This window comes from Sprattus sprattus, assembly GCF_963457725.1.
Source record: "Sprattus sprattus genome assembly, chromosome: 15".
Lineage (NCBI taxonomy): Eukaryota > Metazoa > Chordata > Actinopteri > Clupeiformes > Clupeidae > Sprattus > Sprattus sprattus.
Genome location: NC_137913.1, coordinates 17,288,794 through 17,307,801, shown reverse-complemented (window position 1 = coordinate 17,307,801; position 19,008 = coordinate 17,288,794). Strand labels below are relative to the sequence as shown.

At 40.1% G+C, this 19,008-nt stretch overlaps 2 protein-coding genes across 2 annotated transcripts; one reads left to right on the top strand and one right to left on the bottom strand.

The window, feature by feature from the left end:
- Nucleotides 1-366: 366 nt before the first annotated feature.
- LOC308375924 (disintegrin and metalloproteinase domain-containing protein 9-like) lies at nt 367-14,014 on the top strand (the record flags this gene model as incomplete). The annotated part of the gene is made up of 22 exons (XM_080852147.1): nt 367-475; nt 1,786-1,889; nt 4,067-4,125; nt 5,455-5,533; nt 5,865-5,941; nt 6,058-6,262; nt 6,871-6,936; nt 7,469-7,540; nt 7,758-7,927; nt 8,098-8,176; nt 8,625-8,761; nt 9,184-9,355; nt 9,951-10,043; nt 10,186-10,381; nt 10,643-10,739; nt 11,007-11,190; nt 11,453-11,533; nt 12,201-12,306; nt 12,462-12,597; nt 13,320-13,389; nt 13,711-13,778; nt 13,954-14,014. The coding sequence occupies 22 exons, from the start codon at nt 367-369 to the stop codon at nt 14,012-14,014; spliced, it is 2,421 nt and encodes an 806-aa protein (XP_080708273.1).
- Nucleotides 14,015-16,992: 2,978 nt separating this feature from the next.
- On the bottom strand, nt 16,993-18,758 carry gpx8 (glutathione peroxidase 8 (putative)). The gene is made up of 3 exons (XM_080852931.1): nt 18,549-18,758; nt 18,161-18,422; nt 16,993-17,659 (listed from the first exon to the last, which is right to left on the bottom strand). The coding sequence occupies exons 1-3, from the start codon at nt 18,753-18,755 to the stop codon at nt 17,496-17,498; spliced, it is 633 nt and encodes a 210-aa protein (XP_080709057.1). The 5' UTR covers nt 18,756-18,758; the 3' UTR covers nt 16,993-17,495.
- Between the last annotated feature and the right edge of the window lie 250 nt (nt 18,759-19,008).

The following is a 19,008-nucleotide window of genomic DNA, read 5'->3' as shown; positions in this document are numbered from 1 at the left end:
TGCATACTCTGATTTAGTTTCTCAGAATATATGATATGTAGTAGTAGTAGTAGTAGTAGTAGTAGTAGTAGCAGCCTTGATGACTGCTGCTGCTGTCAGTGCAATGCCCAACTTCTTGAGTCATAAGAGTCTTAAAACCAGTGTTAAAATCAGCACTTCCCTAATCAAATTCCCTGAATCTGCACATCTGGTATTGCATAATCAGCTCTGCATTTAGTTTTTCTTCCAGGCCCATTTGAACTTCCTTTACTCTGGCCAATAGCAAGATTCCATTTGACTATTTCAAGACTGACCAAATACGCTACCACGTACAGTGTTCCTATACACCTGAGTGATAACCAAAAGAGCAGCTCTGCATTTTAGAAAATGTCTCGTTCTCTAAACATAACCAACACAGGCAGACAATTATCTCAGTGGCTCTTCTATGTCATCCTTATGTCAGCTTTACTCTGTGAACCCAGCCAGTGCAATGGAGGTAAGTACATTATTCTAATACAATACCTTTATCATTAAAGTGAAATATTAAACAAATAGCTGAGTGGAGGGAGGAAAGTCAAAAGACCTTTAATCAAAGACCTTTAAAAAAAAAAAGAATTGTTGTATCAATCTGTATTTCTTTTTTGTTAAATTGAGCGAGTTTTTATTTTATTGCATTGTAGAACACTTTGTAGAGAACTAGCCCAGTCTAGAATTTCAGTGTTTTATGTATGCAATTCTTTTTTAATGCCACTTTCCTCAGTGATTTACACTCAGCCATTTTTCTGCCCTATTTATATGGCAGCTTTATTCCTGTGAAAATGTAGCGCTTTAGTAGTACTGTTGTAGTGTACTTAAGTGTAAAGTATGGTTTTTGTTTTGCATAGCGTGTTCATAGTTGACCCACATGCAAATGACACAGCAGTAGATGACAAAATAACAAAAAAGCATTAACAAGTTGGACAGCATAGTGCATTGTTTGGGTGTTATTTGCTTCAAATGAAATGAACAATCAATATTGAATGGTGAAAGGCTACTAGGTGTCACGCTTGTGCACAAATCTCTGTAACAGCAATGTTGTATCAATGCAGTGGAAACTCTTCTCTGCAGTGAGAGGAAACACAGAATCATATATTTTCATGACATTTGTTGAGCAATGATGGCCTCAATCATTGTCATCTAAAACAACAAAACGCATTCTTGGAGATGTGTCATGGTAGTTTCCATGACCAGATTAACATCATTTGATGAGGGAGGCTCCATCAGGGAAGTAAGCCACGCACGCACGTGGGAGTTTTGCAGATTCAGTTCATTTTGGTAACGGAGTTAAGTCATTGGCCCTGTTGGGTCACTTCCCAAACACCAAGCATGGATGAGTTGGCCTTACTAGTTATTGGGTCACTTACCAAACGCCCATCGTCAGTTCCATGAATGGCCATGCACCCACACACTTTGTGTAATCGTAGATGAGTAATCAGTCAGATATAGGGAAGAGAAAACTGCAGGAAAAACAACTGACAATGTGTAGGAGACAGGACAAGGTGAAGAGAGCTAGAATGATGATGCTTGTGATGAGAACCAGTCTATTTTTGGAAAGGGGCCCTTATGTTTAATTATGTTAGCAGTTACCGTAATATTCTCCATAGATATGTGATGAAGTGCAAAGCCAATTCCTTATAAAGCGCATAACACATTTCTGTTATGACATATGTAGAATGTAACAGATCTTTATTCTCAGGTCATTAAGCCATTTTAGGTGAGACTCAACATTTACAAAGATCCTCTGTCACATCATTACTCTATCTGTAGAATCAGTCTCCCAGCAAACCACCCACTTCTCTGCTTATGAGGTGACTGTGCCCAAACGCATAACAAGACAGAGGAGAGACCAGGATGGCCAAGACACAGGGCAGGTAAAAATCAAATCAGTAGGAAATCCTTTCGATATGGTGTGTTCAGTCTCTCAGTCACTCATGGTCCTAAAGATATTGGTTCTCAGCGTTTAGTGATCTCTCACTGATTGTACTAATTGTGGTAAAGGTCAGTGTACATTAAGGTGACCAGACGTCCCCGGTTTCCGGGGACAGTCCCCGTTTTTGGTGGCCTGTCCCCGGCTGGAGCTGTCCCCGGAAATGTCCCCGGTTTTCACAGATAGACCCGGGATAGAAATTAAAAATTAAAAAAGTAAACAATGACCAAAACGTTTAGTTGCGTAGCCTACACGCCACAGGCTCAAGCAAGCCAGCCAGCAGCCAGGGCAGCAAGCTCTCGCTCGGAGCTCAAAGATCTAGAATGACCGTCTTTTTAGTATTTTGATTGGTGGAATATGCAGCGCGGTAGAATCTTTGCCATTGGCTTCTTTTTTTTTATTTAGGAAGAGATCGCGTTCACTCATTCATTCAGCCAGCTAGCTCTGACAATACGAGTACAACAAGATAGGATAGCATTGGGATAGGTTAGTGTCATTGTTTATCATCTATGTCATATATTATTTAACTCATGATCTACATATTTAACCCATGATCTACATATTTAACCCATGATCTACAATAATCATATTATTTAACCTATGATCTACAATTTGCAACAATGTGTGTGTTAAGCAGCAGCTATCTGTTGGTCAGATGTCAGTCACATCTGTAGACTTGCTAACTAACTTTGTTAACTTTTTTAACATTAGCAGTGATACTAGCTACAGTACTATGATATTACAGTTTCACTAGTCTGGGTTACTAGAGGTAGTTGGCAACTTGACATTAAATGAAACCACTTGAAAGCTGAGGAGTGCGGACAAACCGTATGAGGTATGCTATCTCTGTCTTGGTGGCTCCGGGAACGTTGGTTTAAAAGCCGCGCACTCTTCCCTGCCATCAATTTTGTTGTAGGCTTTAGATACAGCCTGGTTGAACACGAACGTTTTCGTTTTATATTGTATCAACATATGTTTTCAAATAGCCCTGGGCCAGGCTGTCAGATGTCTATTTTATCACTACAACATTATACTCAAAATCGGAAGAATATTTTTTTCTTTGTCAAGTTTAGTCAAACTGCTGATGTTATGGCAGTGGGTCGCGTTCAAGATGAGGAAGCAAAAACAGTCTCATCAGTTCAATTTTAAGCAGGAGGTTAAAACAATTGCTAAAATATGAGTCATGTGCTTAGGCTACATAGATTTTCATGTAGCCTAGAATAAGGGTAGGACTACATTACCTAAAAACTAAAGCAAAAAACGTATGTTCTTGTGGTGGTCTCTTAAAAGACACTAATGAAATGTGTTTTTCCCCACATTAACTTCACATATTCTGCATTAACAAAGATGTCAACTGGAAGTGTGCCACAGAACTTGTTATTATTTAGATTGTTCAGATATCTCCCCTTCACCTTGACATTGCTTGGATTTTTTTTACTGAAATTGTATTTTGAATATTTTTGTTTGTTTGTTTCTTAAATCACTTTTGGTATAGTAATACCTAAAAAACGATTCCAAAGATCATGGAGTGTATGGGCCTAATCTGTATTTTCATTGTTCCAGCTGATTACACAGAATATAGGAATACACTGCATTTAGTTTCCTCAATGGCCTTAACATGTTCTATGCTGGAAAAACATACACCTGACACCCATATGTGCAGACCAGTCACTTATCAGCCAAGCACAGAGGTTAGGCCTACTGCAAGGAAGCTTGAGTCAACGAGGTTCTTATCACAAAAAAAATTGGTTCTAATTATCTGGCAAAAGGTTGTTACCTTTACTACTCTTCATTTCAGCCACTTTGTGATTAGTTTTAAGATAAATACTCTTTGTTTGACACTTCCCCTTGCAATTTACAAGAACAAGGGTAAGATAAACTGCTTTATGAAAAAGGGCCCAGCCAGTGTCCCCGTTTTTCCGTTTACAAAGACAAAAACTTTACATGTTTTGGAGGTGTTAACGTATCTGAACTGAAATTGTCCCCGGATTTTGTCTCAGAAATCTGGTCACCTTAGTGTACATTAACCTAAACACACGTTACTTCCATCACATTTTATGTCTACATAGGTCAATGCTTGTTCAGTGATTGTCTACTGAAAACCTTTAACTTTTTCAAAAGGTCTTTTATGCCATTCAAACCCAAGGAAAAGAGCACATCCTGGTTCTAGAGAGGAATACGTAAGTATTTGTCCCTTTCCCCATGCATCCTCTGTTCAGTCCATTATTCCGTGGCATGCAAGGGGATTGTGAACGTCCACAGTTGTTGTGTGGGTAGTAGTTCACCCCATAATGTTGTGCATGTCAAAGTCAGAATGGTTCGGGTTTAATTTTGCGTTTAATGTTCGAATTTAGATTAGAATGTAGATCATGTCTTACTTGTTATTGTAATATTAGCGTTTAATGTTTGTTCTCATTTTGATATGTGTGTGATTCCCTGTGTATTAGCATATAAGCTTGTTGTCTTTTATGCCTCTACAGGTAATCTGGGATCAGTCTAATAAGATTGACCTCCACCTTGCTTGACATTTGCTTATTGTCTTTGCATTTCATTTTTACTGGTGTTAGGCATCCGTTTTGCAGAGGCATCATCATTTTATTAAGCAATAAGCCCCAAGAGGCCGTGCTTTGCGCTGATTTTAGAACAGGTAAGGGAGTTGTTAGGCACGACGCGAAGCGGAGTGCCGTTAAACCCCCTTACCTGTTCTAAAATCAGCGCAAAGCACGGACTCGCGGGGCTTATTGCTTTTCTAAACCTGTTACTACACATATTTGATATGGTTTCATAAATAAAGACAATTCAATTTAAGAAACAATAGTTTAATGATAAACCGTCATTCTTCCGCCACTAAAAATTATAGTTCCTAAATAAATCGTTGCCACGCAACCCTTGAAGCAACGCAACAGCCAGATGGAACACTGGGTATGAAATGCGCTATATGAATGCCTTGCCATTCGCTGCGCAGTAATATGGAATGTAATCAGGTCAAATTGTAAGGTAATGCTGGATTTTACAACGGCTTTTAGCCAATCACAATCAAGGATTTGAACAATCAGGTTTAGAATCATTATTTTACCTAGGATCCTTGTACACAACACTTCTGCTGTTTGCTGTCATGACAGCTTTCCATGATGTGATGTAGAAATCCTGTCTGTGAAAAGAGGATGACTGGTGTGAACAGATATAAAATAGAGGAACATGTTGCAAAACATGGAGAGGAGGACAGTGACGTCACATCACTCCTAACCTGAGTCAGAGATTTGTGTCTCGATAAAATTAGCTTGCCAAGAAATATTTGCGTGTGTTTGTGTACCTCACTGTAAACTGATCCAATCATGCGTATGTCATAACTCTTTAAGAAAAGCACATCATGTAGATTGTCCACTTCTTGGCTAAACACACAAACTAAGACATAGTGTGTAAGCTTTCTAGAACTAGTAACATTGAGATGTAAATAGGTGGAAGGATGTGTGTGTGTGTGTTTACATCTGGAAACATTCTGTTGACAGGTTGCTGCTTCCTGAAGATTTCACAGTATTCACATATCACAAAAATGGCTCTCTCATCACCCAGAGACCAAACATGCAGGTGAGAAGAAGTTTCTAAAGCTGCTCCTCTCACTTGGTGTTGATGGGGGCAGATAAATGGTGTCAGATTCTTCTAGAGAAAAGGATGTGTGAGATTGTGAACTGATAATGAGCTGATGCTTTGGGAAGAGGATATAGTATATTATATGGGTTTAGAATAATTTCTGACTGGGGTTCTTTATGCAATAGTGGATCCTACTCAGACTTTGATCTATGCACTTTTTGGGGTGTAATGTAAAGAAACGGTTCCTGCAGTTATCACGTGTAACAGATACAGATGCAATATGCCGACTGTAGCAAAAAATGCTCTCTCCCTTTTACCTCCTGGTCAGAATCACTGCTACTACAGGGGCTATGTGAAGGGCATGGTGGGGTCATCTGCTTCTCTCAGCCTCTGCTCCGGACTCAGGTAAAATAGAATTTCCAGTCAATCTATCTTTAAATGCTAAAGCATTGAATTTTGGAGTAAGTGTGAAAATATTGTCTGAGTGTGGGGATCTCCTAACTATGTGTCTACCTATTTAGCGGGCGGTTAGTTATTGGGAATTCTACCTTTGGGATCGAGCCTCTGGAGGGTTCTTCTGACTTTGAGCATGTGGTGTACCGCTTGGAGGATGAGAAGACGGAACTTCTCAGTTACGGAACCACTCACGCTCATCGCCATGACGACCAGACTGCAGTGCACACCCGCAATGACATTGTTAAGGAACCTGTCAAGCATTTACACAGGGTGTGTCTATCATCAACACAAGTGTGTGTGTGTGTGTGTGTGTGTGTGTGTGTGTGTGTGTGTGTGTGTGTGTGTGTGTGTGTGTGTGTGTGTGTGTGAGTGTGTGTGTTTATGTGTGTGTCTGTGTGTGTTTACACGTAACAGAAAATATTTATTCCATACTATTAAAAGAGACAACATGTATTTCTTCTGAATAAGGCTTCAAAAACACAGAGCAAGCACAAACACAGAAACACACACAAATCAAATTACTCCAAAACAGCACTATAATGCTTGAGAGTCTAGTTTATTCACATGTGTGCATATAAACATCTATGTTTTTCAGAACGTATATGCACCATTAATGTGCATAATGTATTTACTGTAATATGTATGTGTGTGTGTGTGTGTGAGAGAGAGAGAGAGAGAGAGAGAGAGACAGAGAGAGAGAGAGAGACAGAGAGAGAGAGAGAGCTAGAGAGAACAGAGCAATACTACACTGAGTGTGCTCAACCCTTGGATGTGTATCTGTTTCTATGTGTAACGTGCTGCCTGTGTATTTCTCTGGTTGTGTATGAACTCACATGTGTAATGTATGTATGTTTGTGTGTGTGTGTTCTTTCTCCTAGAGCAAGAGAGCCATAATGCAGCAGACCCACTATGTGGAGCTGATGCTGGTGGTTGATGTAGAGAGAGTGAGTAATCACCACCTACACCACCCTATCACTCCCCTCATCACCAGCACTGTTCACTTTCTCTCTCACAACCCGCTATTATCCTCTGCATCCAATTAGCATGTCTACCATCTTTGTTAATTACTTGACAGAGACCAGGTTTTTCCAAGAACAGTTCTCTCTCAAAAAACCTTGAAAGTCTGTGCTTTTTTGAAACACCCAAACTGGTTAACGTCACAAAATTGGAAATAGATTCCTTAAAATGAAACAATAACAATATTGTGGTATTTGATTAAAAAATAGACATCGCTTTAACTGTGCGTTGGTCAGTAGGCAGTTTGTACAATGCAACAGTAGGCATGCAACATAAGCATGGAAAGCCCAATGGCTGTGGCTGACAGGTGATAGGGTATATAGACAGGATTCAGTTTGAAACATTTCTGCTGTCAACTGATGGGAAATGTTCCTGTAGAATAATGAAGTGAGGAAAAAGCTTTATACCTTCTCTCCTCGCCTCAGTTTTGCTCTGCTTCCTGTCTGTCTTTTTTCCCAGTTTAACTTCAGCAAAAGAGACAGCAGAGCTGTCCAAGAGCAGATGATTCAGATGACCAACCACATTGACAGTGTAAGTCAAGAAATGTACCGTGTACTTTGAGTTTTCAGCGTGTGTGAATAAATGCGACTGACTGACAGCTTATAATTCCCCTCACATCCTCAGACAACCTTCAAATGTATGCTTGTGTGCAGCATGAACTATATGTACTCTCTAATCATCTCTTTTTTAAATTCTTTCTCATTTTCCACCTCCTCCTCCCTCTCCATCTCTCCCCCCATCTCTGTAGATGTATGCGCAGCTGAACATCCGTGTGGTGTTGGTGGGGCTGGAGATCTGGACGGCAGGGAACCCCATCAGTCTGATTGGAACTAATCAGGAAATTCTTCACCGCTTTGTTAACTGGAGGAAGCAGTATCTGTTGCCACGGCAACCCCATGACAGCGCACAACTCATCATGTATGTATTTGTGTGTGTTTGTTTGTTAAATGTTTTACTTAGCAAACAAATATCATAGAGTGTTTACTGTCAACAGATTACATGAATAATTTTTTGTCTCTCTCTGCATATTCTCTCCTTTCTCTTTTCTCCACACTCATCCTGCTTTCATTTCATGTTCCTCATCCAAGAGGCAAAGAATATGGAAGACAACATGCAGCATATTTTAATGGCGTTTGTTCCCCTGACATTGGTGGTGGAGTAAACATGGTAATGTGACAATACTTTTCTGTCCGTCAAACAATATTCTTCCCTCCCTTCAATGTTGAGAATGAAAGACTCTTGTGTTACATGAATAAGGATGTTAATGACAATTTAATTATGGTTGCAGAGGGTACAGAATATCATTAACTTTTATTTTTCTTTAATGTTCTACATTTCTTAAATGTTGATGTTGTATAATGCTTTGTAAAAGCATCTGTCATATACCTTAACCTCAACTTTAAACTCTCTGGTGAAAGAATAATGTATGTTTAAATCATTTTCATAGTTGAACATACAATAAAGAATGTCTCATTCAAAGACATGCAGATTCACTGCTTCAATATAGATTCAGTGTATTAGAAGGCATACCTAAAAAAAAAAAAAAAAAAAAAAATCAACATTGCTCCACTTGAGGTGAATTTTGTTAATGAGATCATTTTTGTTTTCTTCCAAGTTTTTTCCAGACAACCATGTGGCCTACTTTGCCTTTGTGGTATCCCATGGGCTGGGACATAATCTAGGCATGAAACATTTGCTTAATCGGAACTGCATCTGTCCAGACAAGACTTGCATCATGAACTCTAATTCTGAGTAAGTTTGTGTGACTGAGTATACACACAGTAAGTGCACAATATACAAGAGGAATGTACGTACATTTTCCCAGAATGTTCCTGCATTTTGTGTGCTTATTTTGTATGTGATGATGACACTAGACAAGTTCTAAAACAAAAATGTTGGACACATGGTGAAGTCAGAGATGAAAGTTCAGTATTAGCTCATCACTGGTAGTAATGTTAACAATGGAATTATTCATTTAGATAGAAAAGTGTTAAGGACTATGGTGCTTTTGATTGAAGGGAGTTTTTTTGGGACGAAGAGCCAGCCTTGATAATGGCTGGTTGTGCAATAATGTATTGTGAGCAACTACATGCGCGTCATAAATACCAACCAGTCTCCTGTTTCATACCTCTTTTTCACTCTCCATCATTCTATCTCCATTTCTTTCTCTGCAGTAAGTCCACTAGCTTCAGTAGCTGCAGTTCTGATGACTTTGAGATGATGGTTCTGCAGATGAAACATAACTGTCTGCTCAATATGCCAAAGCCATACAAGGCCTTCAGCAGCCCCGCCTGTGGCAATAAGCTTCTGGACCCGGGCGAGGAGTGTGACTGTGGCTCTGAGGAGGTGTGTGTGTATGTCAGTGAGTGTGTGTGTGTGTGTGTGTGTGTGTGTGTGTGTGTGTGTGTGTGTGTGTGTGTGTGTGTGTGTGTGTGTGTGTGTGTGTGTGTGTGTGTGTGTGTGTGTGTGTGTGTGTGTGTGCATGTTGCTACACTAAATACCAATATCTTTGTGTAAGTACATTATTGAGCTCTTGTGTAATATTTTGTTATGTATGACTTTCATTGAGCCTAAACACTATCACTCTGGTCAAGGGCAATATGGGCCAAAAGGTCAAGGCTAGTACTCTATTGGCCAGAAGGTGAAGGCTAATACATTATGGGCCAAAGGTAGCTCTATGACATACGTGAAGTCAGGAGGAAAACAGAAAACACATTTTTAAGGAGAACCTTTCATCTCAGCAGAGGTAAACAATTTTTCAAGGAATCTAAAGTCTGCACAGGTTCAGCTGGCTCACATCTTTTTTACCTTTAGTTTAGTTGCTACAAAGTATTACTAACTACACAAAGAAAGGTAGATCAGCTTCCTTATTCATAATGCAAAGTTTACCATTGGTGAGAGTTCATCTTGAATTTGAATCCAAAGTATTTGGTCTTTTCAGGAATGTGAGAAGGACCCGTGCTGTGAGCCAAAAACCTGTAAGCTGAAGTCCTGGGCTCAGTGTGCCGATGGTGAATGCTGCAGGAACTGCAAAGTAAGTAACCTCTCACTAATGATATGGCTTAAAACTGTCTAAAATGTAAACGCTAATTTGCTCTTACACCTTTAATTAAAATTTGAATTTATTCTCTGTACATTTAGCAGATTCATTATCCATTTGTCTCCATCTCTTTCAGTTCCTGGCCAGTGGTTACGAGTGCCGCAGCCGGTCAGACGAGTGTGACCTACCTGAGTACTGCAACGGCTCCTCTCCTGTCTGTCAGGCTGATATGTATATGCAGAAAGGACACCTCTGCAGGAATGGCCAATCATACTGCTTCAATGGCAAATGCCAACACCACGATGGCCAATGCCAGACCTTGTTTGGCTCTCGTAAGTCTCAACCATTCAGCACACCTTCAAGGGAAACAAATTCACTAAAAGACTTATAGCACAGAGTACAACCAAAAATAAGAAGCCACTGTCTTCAGAGTCAGATTAAAAACTATTTACAAGTGTATACTTCATGCTTCATTAATGTCACCCTGTGGTTACTGTACACCGTTTGGGGGCATGAGGCATGTTAGTGTTTCACGCTTTTGCATGACCTCTGTGTGGACATGTGTGTGTTCTTTCTAATGTGTGCTTTTGCAGAGGCTAAGTCTGCGGCGGATGAGTGCTTTGAGTTGTTAAACTCTAAAGGGGACCGCTTTGGAAACTGCGGCTACAATTTTGTCAAGTGTGAGAAAAGGTTAGAATACACAAATATAGGATAACCTTTATTCACACACTAATGCAAATACGCATGGCACACATATATTTAAGAGTAAAGCATGCACTATACCTTACATATATTGTTTAAAATTATATTTACACTCAGTTCAAAGTTATGCTTGCCTTTGTGTTGGTGTTGCTTGTATGGGTTTTAAGGTGCTCAGCCTAAATGATTGTACTACCAGCCTAAGGTAAGATGGCTGCTGATGTGTGTGTGTGTTGACTTGTATATGTGCTTTTTCAGGAATGCCATGTGTGGGAAGCTGCAGTGTGAGAATGTCCGCTCCAGGAAAGTGTTTGGCATTGAGCCTGCCATCAGCAAGACATCCTTTGGCAGCCACACATGCTTGGGCGTTGATTTAATGCTGGGGGCAGACGTGTCCGATCCAATCATGGTCAATGATGGCACAAAGTGTGGAGAGAACCAGGTAAGAGAGGAGCGTCTGGGGCTTGTGTGTGCATGTCTGTCAGTGGTCGAGATAGAAAACACACACACACACACAGATTCATTCTCATGCACTCAAATAAATGCATGGTACTCACACTCTAAGATACTTCCACAACCATCAAACTTGTATTTGAAATGATGAATCGTGTATAAATACATTATTTCACGTGGTTTTTAAATGATATTGCTCTGTTCTTTGTCATGATGTACAGTATATGTATGTATCCGGGTCCTATCCTCAGGTGTGCATAGATTACAAGTGCAGAAATGCGTCGATGCTCAACTACGACTGTGATGCAGAGAAAAAATGCCATGGCCACGGGGTAGGATGAAGTTTTAGGTTACCGCCTCCTTCCTCCCCTGTTCCACACTGTCCAGCACCCAATCTCTCCTTGTCCCTCTTTACCTCTCTCTCCCCTCTCTGAAATCTCTATTTCTGCATCATAGTCTCCAGCGCTCTTGCTCCTTGGGTATGTCCTCTTTTTCTCCCTGTTTGAGATGTATTTCATGTTCAAATCATTAGACAATTACAAATAATCAGGCTATACAAGTTAATAAATCCTGATGCTTACAGTGCAATGTGGAAATTACGACACAGAGAACTAACTGACACTGTGCTCTTCTGCTTTGGCTGATGGAAATATTAGTTTGAACACTGTGGGAAAATGGACAGTGTCATGGGATGCTGTCACTGAGTACCTCACAGAGGCTCTGAGTCACATCTTCTCATGGCAGGGAGATCATGGTCCAACACATTATACAACATATACATTTCATATCTGTAGCTCATAGGTGTCTGTTCACATACAGAGTACATCATTTAATTGGCAAAAGTGTTCATGTTACATCACAATATTTCTGACGATGCATACAGTAGGCCTAATCCAACTAGTACAAACGTGCTTATTCAATAATCTAGACTAAATACCAGATATTTGTAAACTGATTGAAGTCATCTTATGTGTGTGTGTGTGTATTTTCATGTTGCAGGTGTGCAACAGCAAAAAGAACTGCCATTGTGATTACGGCTGGGCCCCTCCTTTCTGCCAGGAAGAGGGCTATGGAGGCAGCGTAGACAGTGGCCCTGCGAACAAGGGTGAGACTTGGTAGCTGCATTTAGATCAGAAGTCAAACACCCAGGTTTACCAGACACTGGATTAAGTACTATTGTTACAGTAATACCAAGTCAGGTTATATAAGTTAAGGTTGTATGATGACATCTTTGTTTTGACTTTTCCCTTTCTTTCTTAGACATCACTTCAAGAGAGGGCCTTTTAGTGTTATATTGCTTGGTTCTGCCTCTGCTGTGCCTTGGTTTGATTGTGTACTACAAGAGGAATGAACTACGACAGCACTTGTGCAGGAAGAGGTCCTCACAGGACAACCGGTGAGTATGTGGGACAAGAACAGGGCCGCAAACAAGCAAATCTCATAATATGCTTGTGGAATTGAATGGTACATAAAGCATAAAGCAGGTTATTAAGCATTTTCAAATAAACTGCCTATTATATTCCGAACTGACTCTATGGCTCCCTCTCCTGGCTAATTAAAACCCTAAAATCTCACTTCTGTTCCTCAAACTTACATATTTAGAATTTGCTTCAAGAAAACATCCCTTCATGTGAGTACTGTAAGAGGGCTTGGATGTAACTCTAGTCCTCATTTAGTATTTGTGAAGCAAAGAATATGCAAATCAGCTCCACGTGGCTTCTCCTCTTATAACTCTTGTTATATATTCAATTCAATTCAATTTTATTTATATAAGCCATAACAATACAATTGTCTCTAGGCGCTTTACAGAACCCAGAGCCTGAGCCCCCTTAGTGCAAGCACAATGGCAACAGGGGCAAGAAAAAAACTCCCTGTTAGTCAGGAAGGAACCTTAAGCAGAACCATGGCACATAAGGGGGGACCCATCTGCTTGAGGTCTGTCGGGTGGAGATAGGATATACTGCATGAGTTTTCTTAGAATGATTTACTATACACTTTATAGTAGACCATAGCTGTCCATGTATTAGCTTTTAGTAATAGCTGTGAGAGATGAATCCTTTCCTGTGTAAACATGTGTGGCTGTGTTACAAATTTACATTTTCTCTTTTGCTTGGACAGAGAACCCCAGGCCAGCAACCAACTCCCCACTGACTGGGAAGAAACTCAGAGGAGCGCGGTTAACAGTGAAGTGAGTAGCACACAGAAACACGAGGACACCGTTATAGGGGATTTATTTCTTTTGTATCATCCTTCTTCACTTTCTGAACCTCTTTCTCTCTTGGGAGCAGTCTTATTCACCAAGATAGGGAGAGAGGTGCACTGACAGTCACAGACTCTTTAATCCTAGTGTCACAGTTAAACTGAATTTCCTGAATGCTGAGTTGTTAAGTTTTTTTTAAATGCAAGTGTTTGTGTACTGGTGTTTGTGAACTTTTCTAACTCAAGGAATTTCAGTGTTGGTGATAACGTTTTTGTTGTTGTTATCATTGTTGTTGTGTGCAATCCACAGGTTATTATACCGAGTGAGACAGCTTCTGCCTTCTCTTACACCCAATACCTACCCGAGTCACCATTCAGGTAAGGTCAAACATGCTAATGGAGTATGACTCTACAACCTAGTTAGTGCAGTCGAAGCAGGCAATCATTTTTTGGACTCTTAAAAAGTGTTTGTATTCTATAGACACCAAGAATTCAATATGGATTTCTGTATCCTTCATCCTTTTATCTCTGTATCTTTCTTTTTCTCTATCAGGTCTTCTCTAGCAGCAACACAAAGGGTGCCTCAGCTCCCACCTCCTCGACCTCCCGTGTAACACTCACTCAGAGGGCAGGCTTGTGTGTCTGTGTGTGTGTGTGTGTGTGTGTGTGTGGGAGGGATGTGGTGATCAGTGCTGTGGAAGGGAGAAGGGGAACCACTGGTGTGTTGGTGTCCCAGTGTAACGGATTAAGTCAAATCATGTATTACATTTTAAATCCTACATTCTTTGGTTCTTTTATTTAGTATGCATCCTATGCTGTAGTACTTGCATTGTGTGTAAGTAGTCGCTCTTCCTGCTGTGGGTAGGTTGAGCAAATAGCAGCTCCGCTATAAAAGTGATTCAAATCATATTATCATTGTATGGTATGTTCTGTATGTCCTACATTGTAAATTATATGCATAAACTGCATCAGAAATCTTGTTTTTGCAACCATTTACACCTTAATGTAACTTTCTTAAACTTTGTCTTACTTTTGTCTGATATGACCTTGAGGCACACTTTGTATAGTGAAAATCATAATCTGATCTGAATGTATTTTGTTCAGACGGACCAGGTTTGCTGACCTTTTGTGCCGGCAACCAATATTGTTCAGTGATATGTACTGTATGTCGTACATGTGCAGCCATAAATTCAGTACCCTGTTATGACCACCAGGGAGTGATATTTAACATTGAATTAAATAGTTTAGCGTGACTGTTATTGAAAACAGATCAAGTGAAGTGAAGTTTGCCATTTTTAGGCTGTGCATTTTTTTTTACTTTGTATTTAAATGTTTTTAATATTTGGTTTGTTTAGATATTACCCCTCTACAAGATCTCAACATAAGAATACGTAATTATTTGGATACAGATTGCAACTGAAAAGTATTTGTCCCACTAATTTATACATTCATGTTTAAGTATTCAATTGTATCGCAACACTTTGTATTTCATACTAGTAATTGTAATAGTAAATTATTATATTGTAATGTGCACTAAAGATTGTTCTACTTTCAGTTCGAACTGCTTAAGGCACATTATGAAGCACACACTATAGGTCATGCCTTGCATTATAAAAGGATGGAGAGAGAACTTTTTGCTTAAACTGATTAGTACTCGAGAGCCTTATAGGCTTTATTTAAAAAAAAATAAAAAAAAATGGTGCTGCTACTCAGTGGTAAACACCTGTCTGCTCAACCATTCATTTTGCAGTTGAGATGAAATTAGTGTTTTTTTTTTTTATCAATTCACAAGGTAAACTATCAAATAATGTGTTGTATGTGTTAGTCCTCATTGGGTCTAACAAGGTACACCTGATCTCAACTGGTGACTTGTATAAAAGAAACCTGTCCAAAGAATCATACTTCACACCTTCAACTTCACCACAATGGGCAAGACCAAAGAGCTGTCCAAGGACATCAGAGATAAGATTGTAGATCTGCACAAGGCTGGAATGGGCTACAAGACCATCGGCAAGCAGCTTGGTGAGAAGCAGACAACTATTGGTGGGATATTTCGTAAATGGAAGCAACACCAAACGACTGTCAATCGCTTTAGGTCTGGTGCTCCATGCAAGATATCCCCTTTTGCGGTATCGGTGATCATCCGAAAGGTGCAGCATAACCCCAGAACTACACAGGGGGAGTGAATGATCTCAAGGCAGCTGGGACCACAGTCACCAAGAAAACTATTGGCAACACACTTTGCCGTAATGTTTTGAAGTGCAGCACTAGCAAGGTCCCCCTGCTCAAGGAAGCACATGTACAGGGCCATCTGAAGTTTACCACATGGACACTTGAATGATTCTAAGGAGGATGTGGTCAGATGAGACCAAAATCAAGCTCTTTGGCGACTTGCCGCGTTTGGAGGGGGAAGAATGCTGAATATGACCCCAAGAACACCATCCCCACCGTCAAGCATGGAGCTGGAAACATTATGCTTTGGGGCTGTTTCTCTGCCAAGGGTACAGGCCGACTCCAACGCATTGAGGGGAATATGGATGGAGCCATGTAACGTGGAATATTGGGCTTGAACCTCATTCACTCTCATTGAAAATGCAACCTTAAGGATTTGCAGAGGATCTGCAAAGAGGAGTGGACCAAAATCTCTCCTGGGATGTGTGTAAACCTGGTGACAACAAGAAACATCTGATGTCTGTGCTTGCCAACAAGGGTTATTCCACCAAGTACTCAGTCATGATTTGTTAGGGGTTCAAATACTTATTTTCTGCATCAAATGCAAATAAAGTCATAAATGTTATAAAATGCAGTTTTCTGATTTTTTTGTTTGTTGATATTCTGTTTCTCACTGTTAAAATACACCTACCATTATAATTATAGATCACACATTTCTTTGCAAGTGGCAAAACTTGCGAAATCGGCATGGGTTCAAATACTTATTTTCCCCACTGTATTATACTAAGTAACATGTCTTTGTTCTCAATCACACAGCATGTACTACTGTTGGTAAATGTACACCTGCATCACTTCCATAGCATTACCAACATACCTAAATCAATGACAAAATACAATCATAATGAAAGAGTAAACTCCGCATCTACATTCAAAGATTCCATTACACAGTGCATGTTTGCATTTTCATTCATTTGTAAACAAAATTGTAAAACCCTCCCCTTTTATAGGCTACGTTGGCTGTTTGTCTCATACTAACATTTGATAATGGATGACCATTGGTTGGCTGAGTGGTTTTGCAAACCAAATATTTTGTATCCTAAACAAATCTCTCTGAGTCTACTGAAGCACTTAAACAATTCAAACAGCAAGCAAAACAGAAAGCGTATTGTCAAAGTGCCAAAATACACATTCACATACAGCTGCTAGGTTGTTTTGTTTCTCTATGACCAAATGCCAAATGATCGTGTCTTCAAAGTGAGAAAGAAGAGGAAGGGCTCGGGCATCAATAATATAAAATACATGCAGTAGACAACAGTTATGCATTTCTGAAAAATTTATTTTCATTTGCCAAATTACTCCCTGGTATTTCCACAGTGCTTCACACAGAAATATAGGGAATTATCAAACATAACGACGGGAAATTAAAAAAAAGCAATCACTAAAAAAATCACAAAATTCATAATGTTAATTTGCGCAAATGTTTCACAGGTCACTTGATTGACTAGATTTAAAAGGAACTGGTACAGTATAGATTGACAACAAAATCAAACATCACCATATACTTTGCTTCAGGGACATCACAATCAACAAATAAAATCTCAGGAATCATGTGAGGGAAAGGGCTCATAATCCTTACAAATCGTCTCCAGAGTGCAATCTGCTACGGATGTTTCTGAGTGGCTTTGGTCCCTTACCATTGTCATGGACATGTCATGGACATTCAAGACTGCACTGCAAACAAATAGTTTAATCTCTAGTAGACAGTAAGTAGATAAAGACAAATGTGCTGCCTCTTCTCCAAACCACACACTCTGGGGCTGAAACAACATGTCACTGAGTTATGAAGCAGTGTTTCTTCAGGTGTGGACCAGGCCAGCAGTTACTTATCCATGAGATGTTTTGTATGAGTTACTGCTGCATTTGTTACAGCTCCAGCCTCTTCTTCAGAATGATCTGGCGTACTTGTGCTGTGACTTCCTGCCGTATTTCTTCAAAAGGCTCTTTAGACTTCCAGAACTTCACCACCTGCCCATCAGGACCCACCAGAAATTTCCAAAAGTTCCACTTTGGTACTTTCTGCACAGAATCTGTATATGGAACAGAAATGTCACAATCAGAGAAATGGCACATCTACAGAAATTCACCAGATTATCTCTTTTGCAGTAAACAGGGTTTTATTGTTAAGGAGACTCTCCCCTGGTTTTGTTTGCATTGGTCAGAAAGCAATAATAAATGTGGCCGATACAAAAGCTGTCATCTTGGCCCTTTAACTAAAAACTATTTATTACACCTTTAATGTTGGATATCAGAGTGAAGTTGTTGAAATATCCCAGTGACCATAACTGAATTAATTTTGTATTTAGGATAGGATAAATCATCACGCCATATGTGTCACAGCATTCACAGACTTGCACAACTCCGTCCAGAGAATTCGCTTACTGCACTAACTCGTGGCTAGATAGTTCACCTGAAAATGATCAATCAGAGCCTGTCTGATTCAATTAGTTTAAGTTTAAAGGCAAACACTGACTAGGCAAATGTTATCTGAGGAGACACCCAGGCAATCAGTGCTGCATACAGTGACCTACCTGTGAGGAATTTGAAGGCTGGGTCGGCCTCAGATCCCATTAGTTTGATTTTGCTAAAGAAGGGAAAAGTGATGCCGTATGTGGCTTTAGTCCAAACTTCAATGTCACGACTCATCCCCTGTTCTGTGTGACCGAACTGGGAGCAGGGAAACCCCAGAACGTTGAAGTGCGACGTCCCGAGCTCACGATGTAGTTCCTGCAGGGCCCGGTAGTTCTTCTCGGTCAGCTCACAGTGGCTCGCCACGTTAACAACTAAAGAGACCTACAGACAAGCTGGAGTGGTTAAAACTTCACCAAATCATATATGCATAATATGTCCTACTGAAATCCGATAAAAGAAATGTCAGGCAATCGCAACTTTGCTGCCCGTCACAACATTTGTACTTACTTTGCCTCTATACTTCTCCAATGATATCGTCCTCCCTTTGGCATCCAGGACATCGAAGGAATAGAAGTCTTTGGTTTTTATCGACCTGATAAGTCTGTGCTGAACCAAAAACAGTCCGCCCATACAGACTGCCAAGCTCAAGAATACCTTTAAAGTCCGCTCTTTCCAGTTCGAGGACTTGCTGCGGTAACCCCCAAGTGCCTCCATCTTGGAGGGGATAGGTAAAAAACGGAATATGGTTGGAACGAACGGAAACGAGCTTTTTGGAGGTGGTCCTCGGCATCGTGTTACAAGTCAGTTACATCAGCTCATCAGTGGGGAGGACCCCTTCATAGTGGAGTTCAAATTTCAACAGCATCTCGCGTCATCGAAAGGGCAAGGAAATACTTTTTTTTGTTAAATATTTCACAAAATAGTTTTATTGTAGCCCATAATCTACAGACAGCTCTCACAGCAAGTC